General features: G+C 39.2%; 2 protein-coding genes across 2 annotated transcripts; both read left to right on the top strand.

The window, feature by feature from the left end:
• The first annotated feature begins 1603 nt into the window (after positions 1 to 1603).
• LOC117475177 lies at positions 1604 to 7921 on the top strand. Its single transcript, XM_034121331.1, has 9 exons — positions 1604 to 1711; positions 1953 to 2279; positions 2414 to 2686; positions 2816 to 2881; positions 3044 to 3130; positions 3233 to 3261; positions 3653 to 3721; positions 6369 to 6500; positions 7430 to 7921. Exons 1-9 carry the CDS (start codon positions 1651 to 1653, stop codon positions 7568 to 7570), a joined length of 1185 nt encoding a protein of 394 aa, XP_033977222.1. The 5' UTR covers positions 1604 to 1650; the 3' UTR covers positions 7571 to 7921.
• Positions 7922 to 15389: 7468 nt separating this feature from the next.
• Positions 15390 to 19171, top strand: LOC117475221. Its single transcript, XM_034121390.1, has 3 exons — positions 15390 to 15489; positions 17632 to 17731; positions 18031 to 19171. Exons 2-3 carry the CDS (start codon positions 17672 to 17674, stop codon positions 18919 to 18921), a joined length of 951 nt encoding a protein of 316 aa, XP_033977281.1. The 5' UTR covers positions 15390 to 15489; positions 17632 to 17671; the 3' UTR covers positions 18922 to 19171.
• Positions 19172 to 19701: the final 530 nt, after the last annotated feature.

Here is a 19701-nt window from a genome sequence, read left to right as displayed (position 1 = left end):
GCAGTATCCATAAGGAGCTTTACAAATACCGCAGTTTTTGCGCGGCTGTGTCTTTAGTTGAAAGCCCAGTGGCGATCTGCTCATCTCTCATTGAAATAATATGCTACAAAGGGGCGGACTGGCCATCTGTGTGTTGAACTTTCCTGTCGGCTCCCAGACCGTAGTCGAGGAGGGCAGAAGCAACAAGCTTCAGGTTCAATAACCCACTTTAACTTAAATGACTGGAGAGAGGCGAGCTCTTCTTGAGAGGCCGTTGCATTTATTTAGCTGTTCTTCTGTTTCACAAAATACATCACAGACCTCTGTTTTTCTGCTGCCTCGTTTCACTTCCAGAAACATACACACGCTCGCTCACTCTCGCTCTACCATCCACACACACACATGCACACGCCACACCCCTCTCTCTCTCTCTTAAAGGGACAGCGATCTCATCTCACTCTGCATGACCCTAATATCATAACATGTGTGTTCTGGAGAATCACAGAACGGACGATCGTCCTTATTATTATGCCGTTTAAACCAATTATTTAAATGTGTTTGTTAAATTCGGTATCATGTAAGTTGTGAGGCCCCCCCGCCCTCCTGTTGATAGTTCACGAGCGTCAAGCTCCTCAAAAAAATTGCAATAAATTCCTTCATAATTCATAGAAACAGGTCAACAGGGGGATTCAAATCATTTTTTAACAAATGTTCTGAAACTCTAGAGCAGAGGTTTTCACTCTTCTCCTTCTCCATGATCTTCTTCTCCATCATCTCCCACACCTAAAGACACACACGCACACGACAATCTGCTGCTGACTTCAAACTGTGCATATTTAGAACCATGACAATTCATCAGCAGAGACACAAGAACATCTATATGCTCTGACACATCGGCACCGCTTCAGTTTCAGCCGTCAGGGCACAGATCCATTTTGCATCTTCAGAAAGTTGTGTATCTGCAGCGTGTTTATTAAAAGACTTTAACCGTTATGCCTCACTAAAGACGTTTGTGTCTTTTTAAAGGACCAAAGATTCATAAGTGCAGTGTGCAGAGCATGACAATAACTCAGATACAACTTGTTAGTTTTATTAAGCATTTCAGAACAACATGCAGGTACATATGTTCAAAAGTAATTAATTATACTGCATTAGAGTTCATTTAGTCAATAGTTACTGTTTCCATTACTCAAGTCTCTGTTTTGTATCTGGTCAACATCATTGGTTTAGACCTGCAGAGCTCTGCTGCTGCTGCTACCACAGCCACAGCAACACCTCCATCTTAGTTCTCAGAGGTGCAATTCACATAGACAAACCACCAGGTCTCAGACCACTGTGTGTGCATTCAAACACCATTAGCAAGTCTGTTTTCTGATTAAAATGATATAAAAAAAACAATACTACAAGTATTTATGAAAAGGAATAGTTCATAATAGTAATAATACACCAACAACTACATAATATATAATGCTATATGTACATTCTCTGCACGGTTTGGCTTTAAGAACTTACCTTATCTGCTCAACATCAGAGGGCAAAACCTCCAGAGCTCTGCTGCCGCTGTTGACCACATCCTCACAGAAACACTTCTTCAGTTCTCAGAAGAGAAATAAAGAAGCAGCAGGTGAGAGACTCTGACAGTCGAGAGCCAGAGACCGAGAGAGAAGCACGATGTCTGAATTCAGAAGGATCATAATGTCTTCATTCCTGATGCTGCTGCTCCACTTTCCAGGTGAGGATGCAGAGAACACACTTTAAATAAAACAGATTTAATATCACTAATGGTACTTTACTACGTACTGTTCCTTTAACTGAGAATGATGAGTTCTGTTTGTAACGTGGTGAGTTTAGTGAACTCTCAGAAACCAGAGATATATTTAGAAACTTCTGTATTTGCTGTATAATGATCATCATTCTGACTATAAACACTACAGTTGTTTTCATATTTCTTTCCGTCTTTGTTTCTCGAACAGCTGCAGATGGGAAAGATTACTCCCGCATTGTCAGAGTTGGAGATGAAGTCACTTTGCCTTGTGACAATGTGAATTACTATCAGGATAATTGTGAGAATACTACCTGGCTCTTCAGTGAAACAACAGCATTGGTGACGCTGTTTGAAAACGGAAATATTTTCAAAGAAGCCAAAGCTAAATCAGACAGACTGAGAGTTACAGAGAAATGTTCTCTGGTTATAAAGAACGTCACAGAGGAGGATGCTAGTAGTTACACCTGCAGACAGTTCAGCACATCAGGAAAACCACAAGGTCCAGACTCTCCTGTTTATCTGTCTGTTGTTAACAGTGAGTATTTACATCATAATGTGTTCAAACTGTCTTGGTTAAACAATACACTGAAACATTATAATAATTATGATTACAGTGATGAAGTTAATGTTACTCTTGTTGTCTTTCTCCCACAATATCTCCATCTTCAGTGACTGAACATCAGGACAATGATGAGGTGACGTTACGCTGCTCTTTGAAGACATATGGAGGGTGTATACACCCAGTGAAGTGGCTGCTTCAGGGTCAAGATGTGGATAAAGATCACAGAGAGATGAATACATCACAGTCTTCCTGCTCTGCCTCTGTGACATTTCTGACTTCTCTTTTTAGTAACACAGAAAGGTCTGAGTTGTTTACTTGTGAAGTAAGAGATGGTTACACAATAAAAGTACATCTGTTTCTCTTCAGCCCTCAGTCCTCAGGTGAGAACATGATGAGATGTTTAAGTTATTTCAATCTGACATGAATAATCACCTTACATATTTGTTTGTTTTACAGAAGTTGCAGACTAAATAATTTGTTGAGTTGTGTTTATTTTTACACAACACCAGGAACAACAACACCAACGCCAACAACAAAAACAACAACCACAACAGCTAAAAACAACTTAAACTCAGGTAAGGTCTAATGTATTTACTTGTAAAGTGTTTGATGGTTACAGAACCTCAGCTGTTTCTCTTCAGTCCTCAGGTGAAAATACATGTTGTTGATTCAGAGTTTAAGGACAGAGAGATGAAAACCTCTGAGTATATGTAACTCTTGTAACTTCTCTCTTCCAGGTCGGTGGAGGATCATCGTTGTGATCGTGGGTGTTGCAGCACTCACAATAATCACTGTGGCTGTCATCAGTCGGAAGAGGACTCAAGGTGAGGAAATTCACACATTATACTTTACAAACAACAAGCTTTTGATGAACCTGGATTTTAACTGTGGAAGATAAAATCAACTCTCTTTTTAATTCTGTTTAGGGAATGAAACGCAGACAGATGACAACGTGGTGAGTTTAAACATTTTGTTATTCACTTTTCGTTTTGAATTGAAGCATCAAAGTTGATCTTACCTTTTTTAAACAGAAAGTAGGAGTTTCTGAGGCAGCAAGATCAAAATGTGATTTAAAAAACAAAATGAGAAACAAAATACCAAATCAACACAACAGCCTCAAAATGAACACAGGGTTAAAGGTGTAATAATGGCAGTATTAATTTGGTCTGTTGCCATTAGTTACAATGCATGGATGTTGAATACGATGAAACCTGTACAGCAACTAGAATGAATTGAATTAGGAATAAAAGTAGGTCACTTTAACGCTGCATGTTACATTGCAGATTGTATGTTTATTTCACTGCAACAATAATAATTAATAATATTAATATATTTTATTTGTTAAGTCTGAACCTGAAGATGGTGTTTCCCACACCTCCATCAGCTACACCAGGACGAGCAGCAGGAAAGCCAGGGTATATGGCAAGCCATTTGAGTATTTATTCCATATCCTTGATATCACACGGCAGCTGCCTACACTAGTTGGCTCTTTGATTTCACTTGTTAGATATATGGTCAAACTAGTTTGGCAATCTACTTTAACTGAAGTTATGAGAAAACCGTGTTTCATGGTGAGCATTGTGTTGCCATGGACCGTAGATGTCTTCACGGCTGGACTGTTAGCACACATGTGAAGTTTGAGCATTTTTTGATCATTTTCATAGGAGTTATAGCGACATCGTCTTTTATGGCGAGGGATGCGTTTCCATGGAAACGGCATATGATGACACCTCATAATTGACGTAGAGCTGTTGAGGGCAGGACCATTAACCATTATCTGAAGTCTGCTGCTCTGAGCATGTCAGTTGGAGTTATGACATCATTGTGTTCCATGACACAGGTGTTTATATTTGAGCTAACGAGGTCTCGTCCAGAGATCAAAGGTTTCCATTGTTCTGAATGAGAGATAAACCTGTTACATGTGAACGTTTTGTTGAAGAACCGTAACAGATATCGGTGAAATTTCAAAGCGTGAAGCATGTCAAGGAACTTGAGCATCTGAAGTGTACTTTTTGTGTACTTTCGGGTTAATAATGTGGCCTTTTTGGCAGATGAACTAAAGGTGTGCGGCTGCTGTGGTGGGGAAAGGTGAGGCTGAACTTACAATGGGCTTTAATGGAGACATGTTGAAAGTTTTTGTCACTTCATGCCCTCGAGAGGCATTTTGTTTAATTATTTTGCTTAATTGTTTTTATCTTTCAAGCTACGAGATGTTTTCCTACGTTTGTCATAAAAAATTATGTCTCAGGAATGTAGGGTTTGGGAATTATGGCAGGTTTAAAAGAAAATATGAAGGCAAAATTAAATCTGTCCTCCACTCTAGCTGTGACATCACGCACTCTAAAATCTGAAGAAGGTCTCTTTACCAAAGTCTGAACAATGTTTAATATCTCTAAAAGTACGAATCAGATTTAAAAGTTATGTTACACGAATAATGTCAGAAAGATGTGTATTTTAAAGTTGGAATGAGGTTTCTGAGTGAAAGTATGAAGGAACAGTAAGCAGTTGAAGTTGCATGAAGATTGTTGAAGTCTGAAGAGTTTCTCCATTGACCTCCATGTTAAAAATGTGATGTATTATGGGATGTATCTCTGGAATTATTAAAGTTATGAATGACAAAAGTAATAGCCATCGATTGCCGACTGAGCTGAACGTTTTGATGTTTGAACGGAGTTTCTGCGATGTTCAATGTGGGAGGAGAAGTCGCGCAAAATAACCCGGCGGAATGATAAAGAATTTCGTGCGTAGCATAACATATAGTGGGAATGCTGTGTCAGCATTCCCACTGAATTAATATTTGTGCCTGAAACGCCTCCATTGGACTCCTTGGTTTACTTCTGGAACATGACATCACTATGTAACACCCATACTCCTATTGGCTAGCACTCCAACACATTGATCGTTATTGGCTAAGGGGCGGGACATCTCCAAGCGATAGACCAATCACAACAGAGCCGGCCATCCAACCAATCAGAGCAGACTGGGTTCTGGTTTCAGACAGAGGGTGAAGAGACGTGCTGCAGCACAGGCAGTATGAGACCATTAAAGAGCTTTTTGAACATTAAAGCATGGAGACATGTCACAGTAGAGACACTACATACTGATATACACCTGAACATCAGCAGGAGAGGACTCTTTAAAGTAGAGACACTACATACTGATATACACCTGAACATCAGCAGGAGAGGACTCTTTAAAGTAGAGACACTACATACTGATATACACCTGAACATCAGCAGGAGAGGACTCTTTAAAGTAGAGACACTACATACTGATATACACCTGAACATCAGCAGGAGAGGACTCATTAAAGTAGAGAGACACTACATACTGATATACACCTGAACATCAGCAGGAGAGGACTCTTTAAAGTAGAGACACTACATACTGATATACACCTGAACATCAGCAGGAGAGGACTCTTTAAAGTAGAGACACTACATACTGATATACACCTGAACATCAGCAGGAGAGGACTCTTTATAGTAGAGACACTACATACTGATATACACCTGAACATCAGCAGGAGAGGACTCTTTAAAGTAGAGACACTACATACTGATATACACCTGAACATCAGCAGGAGAGGACTCTTTATAGTAGAGACACTACATACTGATATACACCTGAACATCAGCAGGAGAGGAAACTTTAAAGTAGAGACACCACATACTGATATACACCTGAACATCAGCAGGAGAGGACTCTTTAAAGTAGAGACACTATATACTGATATACACCTGAACATCAGCAGGAGAGGACTCTTTAAAGTAGAGACACTACATACTGATGTACACCTGAACATCAGCAGGAGAGTACTCTTTAAAGTAGAGACACTACATACTGATATACACCTGAACATCAGCAGGAGAGGACTCTTTCAAGTAGAGACACTACATACTGATATACACCTGAACATCAGCAGGAGAGGACTCTTTCAAGTAGAGACACTACATACTGATATACACCTGAACATCAGCAGGAGAGGACTCTTTCAAGTAGAGACACTACATACTGATATACACCTGAACTTTCTGTAGAATCCCTTTTCTTTCCCTGCAGGCTCATGATGATGAAGATGATGATGATGAAGATGATGCAGTGACCTACAGCACTGTGGGAGCTCCCTCCTCTTCCTCTCCAGCCTCCGCTGATCCCAGCCTCCTCTACGCCACCGTCAACAAATCAAAAAATGTATGAATGTATAACTTAACATTTGTGCCTGAAACGCCTCCATTAGACTCCTTTGTTTACTTCTGGAACATAATGACATCACTATGTCACACCCAAACTCCTATTGGCTAGCACTCCAACACATTGATCGTTATTGGCTAAGGGGCGGGACATCTTCAAGCGGTAGACCAATCACAACAGAGCCGGCCAGCCAACCAATCAAAGCAGACTGGGCTCTGGTGAGAGGTGCTGCAGCACAGGCAGTATGAGACAAATAAAGAGCTTTTTGAACATTAAAGATTGGAGACATGTCACAGTAGAGACACTACATACTGATATACACCTTAACATCAGCAGGAGAGGACTCTTTAAAGTAGAGACACTACATACTGATATACACCTGAACATCAGCAGGAGAGGACTCTTTAAAGTAGAGACACTACATACTGAAATACACCTGAACATCAGCAGGAGAGGACTCTTTAAAGTAGAGACACTACATACTGATATACACCTGAACATCAGCAGGAGAGGACTCTTTATAGTAGAGACACTACATACTGATATACACCTGAACATCAGCAGGAGAGGACTCTTTAAAGTAGAGACACCACATACTGATATACACCTGAACATCAGCAGGAGAGGACTCTTTAAAGTAGAGACACTACATACTGATATACACCTGCACATCAGCAGGAGAGGACTCTTTAAAGTAGAGACACTATATACTGATATACACCTGAACATCAGCAGGAGAGGACTCTTTAAAGTAGAGACACTACATACTGATGTACACCTGAACATCAGCAGGAGAGTACTCTTTAAAGTAGAGACACTACATACTGATATACACCTGAACATCAGCAGGAGAGGACTCTTTAAAGTAGAGACACTACATACTGATATACACCTGAACTTTCTGTATAATCCCTTTTCTTTGCCTGCAGGCTCATGATGATGAAGATGATGATGATGGTGATGAAGATGAAGCAGTGACCTACAGCACTGTGAGAGCTCCCTCCTCTTCCTCTGCTGCCTCCGCTGATCCCAGCCTCCTCTACGCGACCGTCAACAAACCAAAAGAATAATACAGTTTAATGCTGTATTTTAAACTATGGCACAATTGTTATAACCATATTACAAAGGCAAAGCGAGCAGAGTTACAATAAGAATTATATTGACCAGGTTTTTGCTTTGTTTGGCTTAAATACATCTAAGTGAGAGTACAGCAAAACATGTGAGTCCCTCTAGAGGTGGATCGTGAAAAGGGGCAGACATGTTGGAGATTTACTGTATTCTTAATACTTACAGTGTGGGCATAATGAAGGTTTTATTAAATTGATTCTGGCTTTTTTATTACTGTTTTAAAGAGTATTGCTTTCTCTTCTGCACATTTGATTGTTTTGTATTTTACTAAATAAAGTCACCTATTAATCTTTCAAGAGTGCATGTGTATTTCCTTGTATGGTTTTTACTAATATGACATTCTCAAAACATCAGGTAAGTTCTTAAAGTAAGATAAGATAAGCAACAGGGTCAGAATGAAAAACAAGACAGATTCACACAGATTAATACAATTAAAGATCAAATCAAAGATAAAAAGAGAGGAGAGGGGGAGTGGTTAAATTGTTGAAATTCTGATAATTAATACAAATGTGATAGTCATGTTCAGGACTGATTTTGGATCAAATGTAAAATAAAAAAATTAATAATAGCATCAATAAATTGTTTTTTATAGAAGTTTTTGGAATAGGCATTTCTGACCTTTTCATAACAAAAAATAGATTTTCATTGAAAAGTGTGTCACTTCAAAAAGCAATGTTGGTGCTAGTTATTGAAATAATATACAGAACATAATAACATATTTGTGTGTTTCCTCCAACAACATACTGTAAATGAAAATGATGATGAAGATGCTGAGATGCCGTGGAAATCGACAGAAATGTTAGTTATTGAGGTTTGAACGTTTTTTATTCAAAGTAGTAGATTTCTCAACAAACAAATGATCAATGTAGATGGATAGACAACAAGAAACATCCCTTAAACTTCCTGAAGCTTCAGCGCACGCTGCCGTGTGGACGGGCTGTAAGGCTGCAAATACAAAAATGTAACAAAGAAAAGACAATAAGGTGCATTGTAAAAATATATACACAATCAGGTTCAATCTGTATACTTAATAACCTTTATAGACCTACTTTAGGTTTGTACACCCCTATTTTAAGATAATATGATAATACTTTATTTATCTTCAGGGGTTGAATTGTTGAATATAGGATTTTTAGAATAAGTCAATCAAGTATTTCACAGTGATTTTGCCTACAATTCTTCTCACACATTAACAAAAAGTCTAACAAAAAAGTGTATGTTATCAAAACAGCTGGATGTGTGTGTAAGCGTGCGTGTGTGCGTGCGTGCATGCGTGCGCGCGCGTGTGTGTGTGTGAGACCTCCACACTGCAGCACATTTCCTCCATCTCAGAGATGAGTCTGGATTTGATCGTTGTTGGCCACCAACATGGCGATGCTGTCGCTCAGGTCCGTCTGCAAACATCCACAACATCACCGACATTCCTCTGAAAATAAATTAATTTTAAAAAATGTGTCACTTAGTATTCCCTTAAATGTAATGCAGTTGTTTTGACTTTATCAATAAATGACATTGAATGCATTTTGTCTTCACATTTGCATATGTTTTTTCTTTGAGTCGTGTTGGTGATTTGTGATTTATAAAACCTTTTCCCTTATCCAAAACCTTTTTCCCACCAATTGTAATTGTAAACACTCCCATATACTTAATTAAATGGTAACCCGGGATTCCTGATATGTCGCAGCTACAGTTTCTCTTTCAGAAATGATGGTAATATATTCTTCCTCCTTAAGAGAATTCCTATTATTACCGGACTTTTTGGGGGGGTTTTATTCTCAAATCAAGACATCCTTCGACCAATCAGACTCATTGCTTGACTTTATATGTATTTCTATGCAGATTGAGACGTCTTTTATTTTATTGAACACACAAATGTAGAAGATTTAGTGCCGTATGGGCAGAGGAATGCACCATAAGTACTTTCAAGAGTAACCCTCAAACACAATACCCTGAGTCGCCATCATGCATCTGTTAGGAGAATCATTTTAATACTTTGTTATAACTTTAGCGTCATTAAAAGTGTCAGGAACAGACGTACTAATTTAATCGTTTATTTAGCAGGGACAATGCACGGTAATGAACACTACAACATTAAAATGCGTCAAGCGTAACAGTGCCAGATTTTGCTTTGAGCTAGTTTCCATCCACATCCTCTCTGAAGGCCACAAATTAAATTAAAGCAGCAACTTTTATTTTCCACATTAACCTTTGCATGAAGATGGAGGGTGAATCTCAGATGAGTGAATCAGAGACAGAGTGAGAGATCGAGAGGCCGACTGCTCCATAACAAACATGCTGCTGACGCTGCATCACTAAACCGCTGCACTCTGTCTCTGTGCGACCAATAATCAGTAAGTAATGTGGTATATTTCATGCATAAGTTATTAAAACAAACGTCTGGTATCTCCATGAATGCCCTTTAAGGCGTGTGCTGTTTCCAGTGTTTACAGACAGTATTTATTTGCAGTGGATCAAAGTACCTATAGTTCATTTATTCAAGTATAATCAAAGTATATTTCTTAGGTTTTTCCATGTTATGCTATGTTCCACTTCTACTCCACAGCATTTTAAGAGGAAAAAAAGTGTATTTTTATTACACAAAGTTAAGAAAGAAAATCCGATTACATGAATATTCAGTGAATCTTTGTTTTTCTACAACAGAAAAATTATGTTTGATGCAGAAATATTAACAATATGAAAATACTACAACATAGAGAATCATTCATAGAAAAATTAGGCACATTTGTTCTACTTTTACTTTAGGTAGTTAAAGAACATATAGCTGATAACCCTTCTTGACTTTTTCTTAAATTAGATTTTATATGCAATGCAGGATTTTTTATATTCATGTATTAGAATGATTTGATACTTCTTCCACCACTGTTTATCTGCTTGCATTTGCAGTGGGTGTATATCAAAGTGCATCCTGGGAAATGAAGTTTTAAAAATAGAAACAGCTTGTAAGATGAAGGCTATCATCTGTTTTACTGTATACACATCTAACAGTGTTTACACAACTTCGAAATGTAAGGTTTAAAGTTAAGGTCACTATTTTCATTCTTAAATTCTGAATGGAAGTCATTTGGAGTGATACGATGAGACGTGGAGAACAAAGAGAAGCGTATTAAAGATTGTGAAGCTGTGAGTGACTGGTTATAAAATGACATGGCAATAAACCCTATTTAATTTAGTCTTAAATTACATTATTTAATTTCATATGCTGTTCTTGTACATATCATATTCTAATGACATGTATATGGACTTTTTCCACTACTTTTTATCTTGTATTTTTGTATTTTATGATATATGTTGCATTGTTGGAGGAGCTCAGGTCAGAAGAATTTAATTGCCATTTCTACACAGTAGCTTTGAATCTTTTGAAACATGTAGTCATGATAAAAGCTTACCTTCTGCCTCAGGTAGACGCTGCTGAGCGGAGCCACGTCGCACGCTTTGTGTTTCCCAAACACTTTGCACATGGAGCAGGTGGGCGTCTCACAGGAGAGGCAGTAGATGTTGATCCTCTCCTCTTTGTGATCCTCACACAGGAGCTGCTTCCCTACAGAGGGAGCATGCCCCCGGACGCTCCTGCAGGATGTTAGGTCCCCCCCCATCATTTTAATGGTACTTTTATTTAAACAGTGAGAGTAAGAATATCAAAAAGAAAATCCAGAATTTAACATTATATCAAAGATAATATATATAAGATTCGTAATGTAATGATGGCTTTATTATTACATTTCAATTGTCTGATTATGGCTTTACATGGCATACATGTTATAGAATCTCTAGTCTTGTCGTTAACAAACTTCTGAGTCTCTAATATGTTGTGTTTGTGACAGCTTGTGTGTGAAAACCACTAAGACTGCAAGACTGCCACCAGGTGTCAGTGTTTCCTCTGCTGACTAATATTCACAGGACATGACAGTAGAGGTCATATAGTAGTGCCTTTGAGGTTGGAGACAATGTGTGGAATCTGAAGACAGGATCACAAGAGGGTAAGAGCGCAGACATCTCAGATCTGTGAAAAGGATGTCGAGTTAAAAAAGTTAATAAAAATACACCCTCGCAAAGTAACATATTTACACAGAAAGCTGACAGTGGGTATTTTCCATGTTAAAAGTCCCTTAAGCACAGTGTGATGAGAGGCTGGTGGGGGGATGGTTGATGGGTATTTTTCACTAAGAGAGGGGGGGAAGAGATTGCCGTTTCCCTTTGCGTAGCAGAGAGCAGCCCCACCCGTCTTCTGAGCGCCTGCTCTCCCCCATTATGGCTGTGCAGATATTCATGTCATGTTCCTCACCTCAGCCTCCCGACTCTCTCCCCCTTTCCTTTTTGGATCTGACTAATGATCTGCCTGCACTCTTACGTTCCATTTAACTTCACTGGCATTACAATTCATGGTGTTTAAGGTTTACAAATGAAGTTAAAAGAAATGAAGAATGTTAATTTTACACCGATACAACATACAACCTCTTCACCCTTGTACATGTTTAAAATTGACAGCACACATGTCTACCAAATATATATTTGAAATCAAGAAAAGGATTTGACTTAATCGACTGCTGTAAGTGTTTTAAAATGATGGAGGAGGACCAAATAAAAACTAATTAAAGGAAGGACATCACAAATTCTGGAATGACTGGCAGTTTTGAGTAAACGTCAAAAAAAACGTTTACAGAGAATAAAAAAGTTGCTGTATGATTTCAACCTGGTTGAATATATGCATTTTGGCTTAAAGTACTATTTATACTTAAAAATCCCCTTTAGACATGTGTGTGTGTGTGTGTGTGTGTGTGTGTGTGTGTGTGTGTGTGTGTGTGTGTGTGTGTGTGTGTGTGTGTGTGTGTGTTATACATTTCTGCTTTTTGTCATAATGCTGATGTGGCCCGCGATTAAATTTAGTTTGACACAAGGGGAAAGTGCAGCCGTGAGTATAATAGGAAACCCCCCTATTATGTGTGTGTGTGTGTGTGTGTTGTGTGTGTTATACATTTCTGCTTTTTTCCTTCTTGCACCACAATTCCCTCTCAATGACCTTCCAAGAAAACGGTCCCCTGTCAGGGTGTGTGAATTCCACAGAGCTGATAAAAACACTTTACTGCAACTTAAGCGTTCACCTTCCCAGAAACACAAAGGTTAAACATAAGGAAATTGTATTAAAGATAAAGACATTTAGTTCTGTTTTTCAGTTCCTGTTTGTGCCAAATCGAGCAAAATTCACTTCAGGTGTTCCCGAGACATTTTGACCACCTGAAGATACAAAAAACGTTTTAGACCGTGTGGAAGCATGAACAAAGATTGTTGAAAAGAAAATACATCTATGTGCAAAGGTTTTCAAATGCTGCAGGCAACTGTCTGTCTCAGTTCGAGTCGCTGTCCTCAGGGGGCCTTTGGTCCTCCGTATCTCTTGTGTGTGTGTGTGTGTGTGTGTGTGTGTGTGTGTGTGTGTGTGTGTGTGTGTGTGTGGTGTGTGTGTGTGTGTGTGTGTGTGTGTGTGTGTGTGTGTGTGTGTGCGTGCGTGCGTGTGTGTGTGTGGTGTGTGTGCGTGATGTACATTTCTGCTTTTTTTCCTTCTTTCGCCACAATTCTTTCTCAATGTCCTTCGAAGGAAACTGTTGTTTACCTTGCTTGAAGCAGGTGTGACAGAACTGAACTAGCCTCTTCATGGGAACAACGTCTGTGTTTTAAGGATGTTACAGTATTCTCTAATTGGTAGGATCAACGTGTCAATAAAATAAAGCCCAGATTTTACTCAGGTGATAACGCCTCTGACTGCTGGGTCAAAAATAAATAAATACAACTAAGAGATAGAATGAATACCGTATTTTTTATAATCCGATTTTTACTGAGGTAGAACAACAAAGTTGATGAAAAACGGTTTTCATCAAATAATATTGCATCCCCACTCATGCTTGCAAAGTAAACAAATAAACCCCCCCATCGTCCATATACGCACCCCTCTGACTCACACACACACATTTGACAGAGAGCCTAAGATGGTTTCAAACTCAAGTGTGTTGTCCCTGCTAAGGCAGGTTGCAGTGTAACACCAGAGGAGACTGGGGGAATTGACCACTTAGAATTAACGTGTGAATGCAAAAACAATGCAGAGATGATTATTAAACCATTGCATTCAATAACGGCAAACAAAGTAAACTGTATGAAGTGATTTGTAAATATGAATACAGTTTTCTCTAAATGTTTTCATAAATCCTTTTTTTTTCTGTGACTTTGTGTCACGGAGGTGATCTCTGGGCCCATAGATCTCGGCCTCCGTTACGGGTTGTATAGCTTCATTGTTGATTGTGTTCACCTGGTGCCCTGTGTTGTCTCCTCCCCCCTCACCTGTGTCTTGTTGGGTTAATTAGTGTGGGTATTTAGGCTCTGTGTTTCCTGTTTGTGTGTGTGAGGTTCATCCTCCCCTCGGTCATGAACCTTGGAGTGACCTTCACTAGCACTTTTAAATTCGACAAGCAGGTCAGCACCGTAGTCAAATCCTGCTTTTTTTAAATAAGACTATTGGCCAAAACCAAGTCGTATTTATCTTTTAATGACTTAGAAAGGGTTATTAACGCCTTTGTAACCTCGAGACTGGACTATTGTAACGCTCTGTATGTGGGTATGGACCAGGCCTCAATCAAACGCCTACAGCTAGTCCAAAACGCAGCTGCACGTTTGCTGACTGGTCACAAAAAGCGTGACCACATCACCCCTATTCTGGCCTCACTACACTGGCTTCCAGTTCGGTTCAGAATTGATTTTAAACTCCTTTTATTTGTTTTTAAAGCACTAAATGGGCTGGCTCCGGCCTATATAGCTGAACTCCTCCAGCGCTACACCCCAGCCAGACCTTTAAGGTCTGCTGACCAGCTGCTGCTGGTAGTGCCCAAGACCAGGCTTAAAACCCGAGGGCACCGAGCCTTCGCAGCAGCTGGCCCTAGGCTCTGGAATACTCTGCCCCTCCATGTGAGGTCGGCCCAGACCCTAGGGGTTTTTTAAATCTACACTAAAAACACACTTCTTCTCTCTGGCTTTCTAGTTAGAGCGGAGCACGACTCCTGACTTTTCCGTGTGTTTTATTTTTATTTTTTATATATATCTGTTGTAATTTATTGTCTTTTATTGTGATTGTAGTAATGTGTTTTTATTACATGTACAGCACTTTGGCTCGACCAAAAATCGCTTTTAAATGTGCTTTATAAATAAAACTGGATTTGATTTGATTTGTGGCTGGTGACTGTGCTCACGTGAACAGCGAGATTGAGGCTGTGTCATGTGCCCGTGAGTAATAAATGCCCACACCGGGTTATATTTGAACCCTCTGCCTCTGCCTCCTTGCTTGGTCGGGCCGCTCAAAGGTCAGTCTCACACTTTGGCATGTGACTCATTTTTACCCTCTCAAAGAATCTAAATCTATAACCGGAAATGAAAAGCAGAACACAAATCTGAGCTGGAGTCGTTGAAATCCAAACGATATGCAACAATAAGTATTACACAGATATCATTTTTATAATTCCACTTTGAAGGTGATTTGTAACTTAATTATTCATTTTCTTTTGTTAAATAAGAAGATGCAGTTCTATTAATTACAATGTTGCAAAAGGGGGGCCCTGCAGAAAATGTTTGGGAACCATTGGGCTAAGGGGTGGGACATCTCTAAGCGGCTGACCAATCACAATAGAGAAATCATTTTTGCATCTGCCACTATAGGGCAGAGACCCCTATAAGAGACATCATTAATTGTCAACAAGTAAGTCAAGTTAGGGAAGCACATAGCAAAAAGAACGAGCCATCGTCCAACTCTCTGATTCAATCTGCCAACATCTGCATACATTTGATGCCATCCGTAACATCGTAGGTATGTAATGATGTCTTATATTCTTGTGTTCAATTGCAGTTCATTATTTGTTGTCTCGATAAAAAAGTAATTGTGTGCAGTTTAAGGTTAAATGTCTACCAAGCTAATTTCTGTCGATTGCATTCATAACATGTGCTATGCTTGTCGTCACTAGGATTTACAGTAAATAGTACTAACAGTGACATTTTTTAAAACAACTTTTATGGGTCACTTTGTTGGTAAAGTAAAAGCAATACTTACGTGATACATATTTGATAAATACACAATGCATATATTAACATGAGTGATTTAAAAAGGCATTAAAAGAGTAATGTAATTTAGAATAAAAAGTAGGTTTACAAAGTATGTACACAATATTTACTGTAAGCAATTTCTGATTATGCTTTTTGTTGGTTTATAGTTTCACCCTCCTTTTCTATCAATTAACCTGTGGACAAACTGACATCTATCTTCAGAGTCTTGGTGAAGAGGAAGGCGTTTAGCTGACTGCCAAGAAATATTCAGCATACATATTAAGGGCAGGCAGACACAGACTCTTGACACGTTCCCTTTTTCATACAAAGTCCACCTGAACTTTAGGATCATTTCCGATGCTTTTCTATGTGATCTTGGTCGGTAAGCATATTTTTGTAGCCTCACATAAAACCAACCTATATAATATCCAGACATGTTGATTTTCTATATATTGAACATTGTGAACAGACAGACATTCAGCAGGTCATGAGCAACCCTACCTGATTAAAAATTCCTGTGTGTAAAAAAGTATAATCAATCTCAATCCCAAATCAAAGTATGACATTTCAATTATGTAATTACTAAAAACCATAACACTTCAACAACCTTAAAACATTTACCTTTTATAAGGGGCTTCATAAAACAATTCTTTCAAAAAATATAACAACTTATTTGTCATGAGGGCGAAAGTTTCAATGGAGTTAACTAGAAAAATATTAAGGCTTGCGAAGGACTTCTGACCTTGTGTATGTGGACTATCAACTACAGTTATAACTCTAGAGATGTGTGTGTGTGTGTGTGTGTGTGTGTGTGTGTGTGTGTGTGTGTGTGTGTGTGTGTGTGTGTGTGTGTGTGTGTGTGTGTGTGTGTGTGTGTGTGTGTGTGTGTGTGTGTGTGTGTGTGTGTGTGTGTGTGTGTGTGTGTGTTCGTCAGCATATATAATTCAATCGGAGAGACTTCATTTTTCGTTTAAAGAACATTTATTGACACATGCACCATATGAATAAAATGTTATTAGTCTTTGGCGATCAGACACCGATCCTGATATCATATATCTTAAAGGGAAAGTGCAGCCGTGAGTATATTCTGAACCCCCCCCCCCTCGGTTTAGACACTTGTGGTGATGTTGAAGATCTAATTTGATGAGGAGATGGGAAGGAGAGGATATGTGATTAGGTGTGGTCTTTGGATTAGCTCTCCTGTGTGCTGGATATGATGACGAGGGGTGGATGGGGTGAAGAGAGGGGAACCATTTTAAGTTTTACTGTAGCTTGATGGCTTTGCGAGATTGTGCTGGAATGTAATTGGTTAAAAGAGAACACCCATGACCAGCTGACTATATGTAGCTGCGGAGTGAATGAATGTATAAGATCAGATGAACCTTTATTAATCCCCGTGGGGAAATTCAGTAGTTAAGCAGCAAGAGGGTCAGATTTAAAAACAGGACAGCACAGATTCAAACAGATTAATACAATTTAAGGATAAAATCAAGGATAAAAATAATATAGATAAAATAAATTAACTCTAAAATAACAAATTAATTAAAAAGAACATATATATATATTTGGTCATGTGTATATATTATGTACATGTGTGTGTGAAAACAGTGTGTATTTTATGTCCAGTCACATTGTTGACCGCCTGTTGTGCAGCTTGATGGCTACAGGCACAAAGGATTGTCCGAGGCGCTTGGTGCTGGGTCGAGGAGGGATGAGTCTGTGGCTGAACATCTTCACTAGTTCTGCATGGAGGGGGTGGGAGGGGTTCTCTAGGATACAGTCCAGCTTCCTCCTCGTCCTCCCCTCTGCCACCTCATCCAGATTGTCCAGTTGTACTCCAACTACAGAGCTAGCCTTCCTCACCAGCTTGTTCAGCCTGTCAGTGTCCCTTGTGTTTGTGCACTCCCAGGAACTTGTAGCTGTTCACCACCTCCACATCCTCCCCACTGATGATGATGGGGGTTAGAGGCCTCTTCCTACTCCTCCCAGTCTTCCTGCTTGGACTTACGGTGAGCTTCATGTGTGATATGATGATATAGTGTGAAGGCTCTTGGTATTGTTGTTGTGTTAGCAATAAAACTTAGACCCGTCGGGCGACACTCTTCAGGTCTGCCTCTCGTCTCATCATTTCTGACACAACATATGCATTCATGTTCAAATATTAATTCATTTAGATGTCATTATGTGGATCTATATCTGAGAACTGATGTTTGAATGTTTAAGCATCATATTGGAAATCACCTGAAAAGGCAGTTATCCACAACTTGTCATATTTTGTTTACTATTGATTTATCTTTCTTTAATGCAGATTCCATCAATGGCCAAATACATTGCAGAACTTCAAGTGTCCTTTAATAATGCTGAAGAGCGACACCTTCAATCAGAAGGCTTCAAGAAAATCAGTGTTGATCTGAACAAAGGAGCAAGAGGAAAGTACATCTATCTTTGGTACAAACGTGGATCAGTGCCCATCACCAAGGTTCAAGTTTCCTTCCACGATGTGATGACTGTTGGTTTGTTAGATGCAGGGTACACAAAGATCAACAAAGATCTCAATGCAGGAGCAGGAGGTAGTTACCTCTACCTTTGGTTCTTCAAAGGGTCCGGAGAGTTTAATACTCCCATAGTGGACATCACTGTCATTGCAGATGCAGGCAATGAAGCTGTAATGTTTGGTTTTGGTTGGGAGAGAGTGGCCTGTGATCTGAACCGCGAGTCTGGTGGGAACTGGATCCACATCTGGCTGAAGAGAGAGGCACCAACCTACATCTGTGATGTCACTGCCACTGATTCCTTTTGGTTAGACCACGACCTCTTTAGGTCAGGTTACATCCGTGTGGACGAAGATACCAACAGATGTGCAAGAGGAGCCTATGTCTTCATCTGGTACCGTCAGACCACCGACCCCAAGAAGGCACTCAAAGATCTGCAAGTCTCCATCTCTGATAGTCAGTATCAAGAATATCAGCGGCAACATCACCTGTTAGTGAATGTTAACCTGAACAAAGGGGCTGGAGGTCCCAGAGAGTACCTGTGGTACAAAAAAGAAGGATCCAACAATCCAATAAAGGCCATCACCCTGCTTCTCAACAAAAAAGTGGTTGCAGATTATGATGGGAGGGCTGGTGTCACCGTTATCAGGAAAGATCTCAACGAGGGCAACTGGGGCAGACTTGAGTACCTGTGTTTCTATCAGTGAAGGCAGAGCTGAGAGTTCTCAACACTCACTGAAGTGGAACGCATAGTCTAACAATTTTGTTAAATCATTCGGTGATGGCCACTTTTTTTTCCTTTTTAAATCAGTGCTACTAGTAATAATAGAAAGTATGAATATTTCATGCATTTATATGTTAATCTCCCTGTCAATGAAATCAAACTATTCCAAATGTCTGTTTGAATGATTAAATCTTAAGGCACTGTTTCACTTATTCTGCACATGTCTGCTCTCAATAAAGATACCTTTGCACATGAGTTTTCATAATCTTATTCCCATCAATGTTATCATTCCAACAAATCAGGGCTGATGTTCAACAATTTGCCTAAAGTGTAATTTTTAGCTTTATAGAGACTAAGACCAACCGCAATACGTATAAAGAGGATACGGTACAAATCCAGAAGTAATCGTTAAAAAAGCAACAAATGACAACTTAAGTGAAGTCTGAAGGCACTGCATGCTAACCTTGGTTTGGAGATGTATGAGCCAACACTAAAATATGTATATCAACACAACTCACTAAATAACTTGGTGTAGTTACATTATAATAATGAGTAGTTTCAAATTGAATTGAATAAAAGGCAACATTTGTTCAATAATTCACTCTTCAATTCCTGTATGGGATCATTGTCACCTTATTGTTACCTAAATCTCTGTCATCTGCAAAATAATTGTTACGTTTTTGTTGTGTTTTCCATAACCTTAGCTAGCATACGCATGTAGATGTAGAACAGATTAATGTAGCTCAAATAATTGCAGAATAAT

This window comes from Trematomus bernacchii, unplaced genomic scaffold (genome assembly GCF_902827165.1).
Source record: "Trematomus bernacchii unplaced genomic scaffold, fTreBer1.1, whole genome shotgun sequence".
In the NCBI taxonomy this organism is placed as follows: Eukaryota; Metazoa; Chordata; class Actinopteri; order Perciformes; family Nototheniidae; genus Trematomus; species Trematomus bernacchii.
Note: the sequence above shows the minus strand (reverse complement) of the source record. Positions and strands in the feature narration are given on the sequence as shown.